Source organism: Atheta coriaria, unplaced genomic scaffold (genome assembly GCF_025399875.1).
Source record: "Atheta coriaria isolate IRGN ID8LTWV9N9 unplaced genomic scaffold, Caltech_Dcor_3.1 hic_scaffold_1_pilon, whole genome shotgun sequence".
NCBI classification, from domain to species: domain Eukaryota; kingdom Metazoa; phylum Arthropoda; class Insecta; order Coleoptera; family Staphylinidae; genus Dalotia; species Dalotia coriaria.
Genome location: NW_027045443.1, coordinates 7238490 through 7244785, shown reverse-complemented (window position 1 = coordinate 7244785; position 6296 = coordinate 7238490). Strand labels below are relative to the sequence as shown.

Genomic DNA, 6296 nt, shown 5'->3' with positions numbered 1-6296 from the left:
TTTATTTAACGACTCACTCATTTTTTATATATTTTATTTATTTTTTATTGCTCAAGATATAAGATACGTATGGATATAAGAACAATCAATCACTAAATAAAATAAAATAAAATTTATTATTTTGTATCCCAACTCCCTCTTCAGATTTTTAATAAAAGTCTCAGGAGTGACGTCAGCAAAATTTGAATATCGAAATTTTTCGGTTATTGTTGGAAGTGTTCGGTAACAGCTGAGAACGAGAGAGGTGGACTCGGTTAATTTGATTATCGAAATTTTTCGGTTATTGTCGGAAGTGTAGAGTCAGCAAGCACTCGTCACGGCGACCTGAGTACCTCGTCACGGCATCCTCAAAACCTATGTACCTGAGTATGCAGCACTTCTTCGCTCCGGCATCCTTAAATCCATGTCTTTCCATTCTCTTATCGTTCATCCCTATAATCCTATGTGTTGTAATTCTTATCAGTACTACTACTTGACGTATGTAGTTCGTTGTCGTCGTCGTCGTCGTCGTCGACATGGCGGTCGCTCGCTTCTTGGGTGTTGTCACTACACCGTTTTTGCTTTGCTTTCTTTAAAATTCAAATCTCCGATGAACGCCGAGAAATACCGAAGGCTCAAGTTTCAAAATTCAAATCTCCGATGAACGCCGACAAATACCGAAGGCTCAAGTTTCAAAATTCAAATCTCCGATAAACGCCGACAAATACCGAAGGCTCCAGTTTCAAAATTCAAATCTCCGATGAACACCGACAAATACCGAAGGCTCCAGTTTCAAAATTCAAATCTCCGATGAACGCCGACAAATACCGAAGGCCTGTGGCGGTCTCGCCGCCTCAGTCACGCCGCCACCGGCCACCAGCAGAAGCAAGCGGACTGAAGGCGAGCCAACGCAGCGACAAGATCCGAAGAACGACAATAAAATACTGACACATACTGACGACAAGTTAGCTACCATAAGCGAATAAACAATCTGATTTTACTTATAGACTACCAGGAGTGAATATATATTGTAGTTTAGAACCCTCGCAACTACATATTGGTGACCCCGACGTGATTCCTGCAAAATAAGTAAAAAGCCTCGCCTCGCTACCGACGCCGCGGCGATAACCAAGAAAGTAAATTGGCGGAAAAGACATCACTAAAAATTACACATGCTGAGGACCCTAAAAAAGAACAACAACACACCATGTCAACGAACACCACTCAGGATCCTCTGAACAACAATCTGCTTGGCGATTTCGGCGCCGAGTCATCGGACAGACCACCGGGTGTCGAACAAACACCACAGCAAAATAACAACGCCCACTCGAGCGGGCCACCAGTCCTTCAGCTGCCTGCACATCTGAATACAAATCCACAAGTCTTCGCAGTCAACCTCAACCTGCCGCAGTGCCGCGGATTCACCGGAGATGTGGTTCGCCATCGCTGAAGCTGACTTCACAGCCAACCGCATTACCAGTGACAACCAAAAGTACAGCCAGACCCTAAAGGCTCTTCCACTCAGCATCTCCAAGCAACTCTGGGATGTAATCAGCAACCCGCCAACTCAAGATAAGTACCCAACCCTAAAAACGGCAATATTAAGCCGATTCTCGGATTCCAGACAAACACAACTGCACAAACTCCTTAGAGACATGACACTCGGCGACAAACGACCCTCGCAACTCCTGCGGGAGATGCGCGAGCTAGCAAAAGGCTCCATGGAAGATGAGGCGCTGCATCAACTCTGGAAAGAGCGTCTCCCTGCCTGGGTACGTCCATACCTCCTGGTCTCAACCAACCTAAACGATCTCAACAGCCTGGCGGAAATAGCGGACCGCCTCGTGCTCAACATGGGCAGCAGCTCGGTCTACGCAGTACAACAGAGACCATACAAACAGCGGGATCTTTCAAAACTCGACCAGCAAATCCTGAACTCAAGATGATCCTGAAAAAAGCTGCCAGCAAGAGATCAATAACCTACAGCTAAGCCAACAACAACCACAAACTCACCGAGGTACAACATCAGCAGCAGCAAATATCAACTGGCAATCAACAACCTGACACAACGCAGCTCAAGGTCCGACTCCGGCTACAGAGGTCATCAACCAGGGGAAGATCAGTAACACCAACCGCAACGGTTACCGCTACTACCACAGCCGATGGGGAAATGACGAAGCATTTTAAGATCGTTGAAATCGTTTAAAATAAATAATATTAATAAAACGAATAATAAAAATTCGTCATTTTGTGCTGTTTTACGCGATTCAGCGATTCAAAGCTCAACGTGCTGTTTGCTAAAATAAAAGCATTTAAAGCATTATAGATCGTTGAAATCACGTTCCGTCGACCTGCCAATGTAAAAACGAATAAATAAAAAATTCGTCGATTTTTATGCTGTTTACGCGTTAAACGCAGATTAAAAACTCGTGATGCTGTTTTTGCTAAAATATCACATTCAAGCATTTTTGAATCGTTGAGGTGATTTCAAATAGACGCAATATTAATAAAAAACGAATAATAAAATTTCGTCGTTTTATGCTGTTTACGCGATTTAAAACGCAGATTAAAACTCAAAACGATGCTGTTTGCTAAAATACTTTAACATTTCAAGCATTTTAGATCGTTTGAAATCGTTAAATAAAACAATATTAATAAAAACGAATATTAAAATTGTCGTTTTATTGCTGTTTTGCGTTAAAACGCGATTAAAGCTCAAAACGTAACATTTTGCTAAAATAAGCGATTTTCAGCATGTAGATCGTTGAAATCGTTCAAATAGACGCAATAAACGAATAATAAAAATTTCGTCGTTTTATGCTGTTTTACGCGTTAAAACGCAGATTAAAGCTCAAAACGTGCTGTTTTGCTAAAATAAGCATTTTCAAGCATTTTAGATCGTTGAGGAAATCGTTCAAATAGAAGCAATATTAATAAAAACGAATAATAAAATTTCGTCGTTTTTATGTGCTGTTTCGCAAAACGCAGATTGAAGCTCAAAACGTGCTGTTTTGCTAAAATAAGCATTTTCAAGCATTTTAGATCGTTGAAATCGTTCAAATAGACGCAATAAAAATAAAAAACGAATAATAAAAATTTCGTCGTTTTTATGCTGTTTTACGCGTTAAAACGCAGAATAAAGCTCAAAACGTGCTGTTTTGCTAAAATAAACATTTTCAAGCATTTTAGATCGTTGAAATCGTTCAAATAGACGCAATATTAATAAAAAACGAATAATAAAAATTTCGTCGTTTTTATGCTGTTTTACGCGTTAAAACGCAGATTAAAGCTCAAAACGTGCTGTTTTGCTAAAATAAGCATTTTCAAGCATTTTAGATCGTTGAAATCGTTCAAATAGACGCAGATATTAATAAAAACAGAATAATAAAAATTTGTGGTTTTATGCTGTTTTACAGCGTTAAAACGCAGATTAAAGCTCAAAACGTGCTGTTTTGCTAAAATAAGCATTTTCAAGCATTTTAGATCGTTGAAATCGTTCGTGAGCAATATTAATAAAAACGAATAATAAAAATTCGTCATTTTTATGCTGTTTTACGCGTTAAAACGCAGATTAAAGCTCAAAACGTGCTGTTTTGCTAAAATAAGCATTTTCCAGCATTTTAGATCGTTGAAATCGTTCAAATAGACGCAATATTAATAAAACGAATAATAAAGAATTTCGGGCATTTTTATGCGCACGCGTTAAAACGCTGATTAAAGCTCAAAACGTGCTGTTTTGCTAAAATAAGCATTTTCAAGCATTTTAGATCGTTGAAATCGTTCAAATAGACGCAATATTAATAAAAAACGAATAATAAAAAATTCGTCGTTTTTATGCTGTTTTACGCGTTAAAACGCAGATTAAAGCTCAAATCGTGCTGTTTTGCTAAAATAAGCATTTTCAAGCATTTTAGATCGTTGAAATCGTTTAAATAGAAGCAATATTAATAAAAAACGAATAATAAAAAATTCGTCATTTTTATGCTGTTTTATGCGTTAAAACGCAGATTAAAGCTCAAAACGTGCTGTTTTGCTAAAATAAGCATTTTCAAGCATTTTAGATCGTTGAAATCGTTCAAATAGACGCAATATTAATAAAAAACAAATAATAAAAATTTCGTCGTTTTTATGCTGTTTTACGCGTTAAAACGCAGATTAAAGCTCAAAACGTGCTGTTTTGCTAAAATAAGCATTTTCAAGCATTTTAGATCGTTGAAATCGTTCAAATAGACGCAATATTAATAAAACGAATAATAAAAATTCGTCGTTTTATGCTGTTTTACGCGTTAAAACGCAGAATAAAGCTCAAAACGTGCTGTTTTGCTAAAATAAGCATTTTCAAGCATTTTAGATCGTTGAAATCGTTCAAATAGACGCAATATTAATAAAAAACGAATAATAAAAATTTCGTCGTTTTTATGCTGTTTTACGCGTTAAAACGCAGATTAAAGCTCAAAACGTGCTGTTTTGCTAAAATAAACATTTTCAAGCATTTTAGATCGTTGAAATCGTTCAAATAGACGCAATATTAATAAAACGAATAATAAAAATTTCGTCGTTTTTATGCTGTGTTACGCGTTAAAACGCAGATTAAAGCTCAAAACGTGCTGTTTTGCTAAAATAAGCATTTTCAAGCATTTTAGATCATTGAAATCGTTCAAATAGAAGCAATAATAATAAAAACGAATAATAAAAATTTCGTCGTTTTATGCTGTTTTACGCGTTAAAACGCAGATTAAAGCTCAAAACGTGCTGTTTTGCTAAAATAAGCATTTTCAAGCATTTTAGATCGTTGAAATCGTTCAAATAGACACAATAAAATAAAAACGAATAATAAAAATTTCGTCGTTTTTATGCTGTTTTACGCGTTAAAACGCAGAATAAAGCTCAAAACGTGCTGTTTTGCTAAAATAAGCATTTTCAAGCATTTTAGATCGTTGAAATCGTTCAAATAGACGCAATAATAATAAACGAATAATAAAAATTTCGTCGTTTTTATACTGTTTTACGCGTTAAAACGCAGATTAAAGCTCAAAACGTGCTGTTTTGCTAAAATAAGCATTTTCAAGCATTTTAGATCGTTGAAATCGTTCAAATAGAAGCAATATTAATAAAAAACGAATAATAAAAATTCGTCGTTTTTATGCTGTTTTACGCGTTAAAACGCAGATAAAGCTCAAAACGTGCTGTTTTGCTAAAATAAGCATTTTCAAGCATTTTAGATCGTTGAAATCGTTCAAATAGAAGCAATATTAATAAAAACGAATAATAAAATTTCGTCGTTTTTATGCTGTTTTACGCGTTAAAACGCAGATTAAAGCTCAAAACGTGCTGTTTTGCTAAAATAAGCATTTTCAAGCATTTTAGATCGTCGAAATCGTTCAAATAGACACAGTAATAAAACGAATAATAAAAATTCGTCGTTTTTATGCTGTTTTACGCGTTAAAACGCAGATTAAAGCTCAAAACGTGCTGTTTTGCTAAAATAAGCATTTTCAAGCTTTTTAGATCGTTGAAATCGTTCAAATAGAAGCAATATTGATAAAAAACGAATAATAAAAATTTAAAATGCGTTTTTATGCTGTTTTACGCGTTAAAACGCAGATTAAAACTCAAAACGTGCTGTTTTGCTACAAAATAAAGCTTATTTTCAAGCATTTTAGATCATTTGGGGAAATCGATTCAAAATAGAAGCAATATTAATAAAACGAATAATAAAAATTTCGTCGTTTTTATGCTGTTTTACGCGTTAAAACGCAGATTAAAGCTCAAAACGTGCTGTTTTGCTAAAATAAGCATTTTCAAGCATTTTAGATCGTTGAAATCGTTCAAATAGAAGCAATATTAATAAAAAACGAATAATAAAAATTTCGTCGTTTTTATGCTGTTTTTACGCGTTAAACGCAGATTAAGCTCAAATCGTGCTGTTTTGCTAAAATAAAAGCACCGAAGCATTTAGATCGGTGAAATCGTTTAAATACGAAGCAATAGTAATAAAACGAATAATAAAAATTCGTCATTTATGCTGTTTTACGCGTTAAAACGCAGATTAAAGCTCAAAACGTGCTGTTTTGCTAAAATAAGCATTTTCAAGCATTTTAGATCGTTGAAATCGTTTAAATAGACGCAATATTAATAAAAAACAAATAATAAAAATTTCGTCGTTTTTATGCTGTTTTACGCGTTAAAACGCAGATTAAAGCTCAAAACGTGCTGTTTTGCTAAAATAAGCATTTTCAAGCATTTTAGATCGTTGAAATCGTTCAAATAGACGCAATATTAATAAAAAACGAATAATAAAAAATTCGTCGTTTTTA

The 6296-nt window shown here is 35.1% G+C and overlaps 1 protein-coding gene across 1 annotated transcript; it reads left to right on the top strand.

Moving 5' to 3' along the window:
• Window positions 1-1409: 1409 nt before the first annotated feature.
• On the top strand, window positions 1410-1925 carry LOC135794190 (uncharacterized). The gene has a single exon (XM_065305376.1). It carries the CDS (start codon window positions 1410-1412, stop codon window positions 1923-1925), a length of 516 nt encoding a protein of 171 aa, XP_065161448.1.
• Window positions 1926-6296: the final 4371 nt, after the last annotated feature.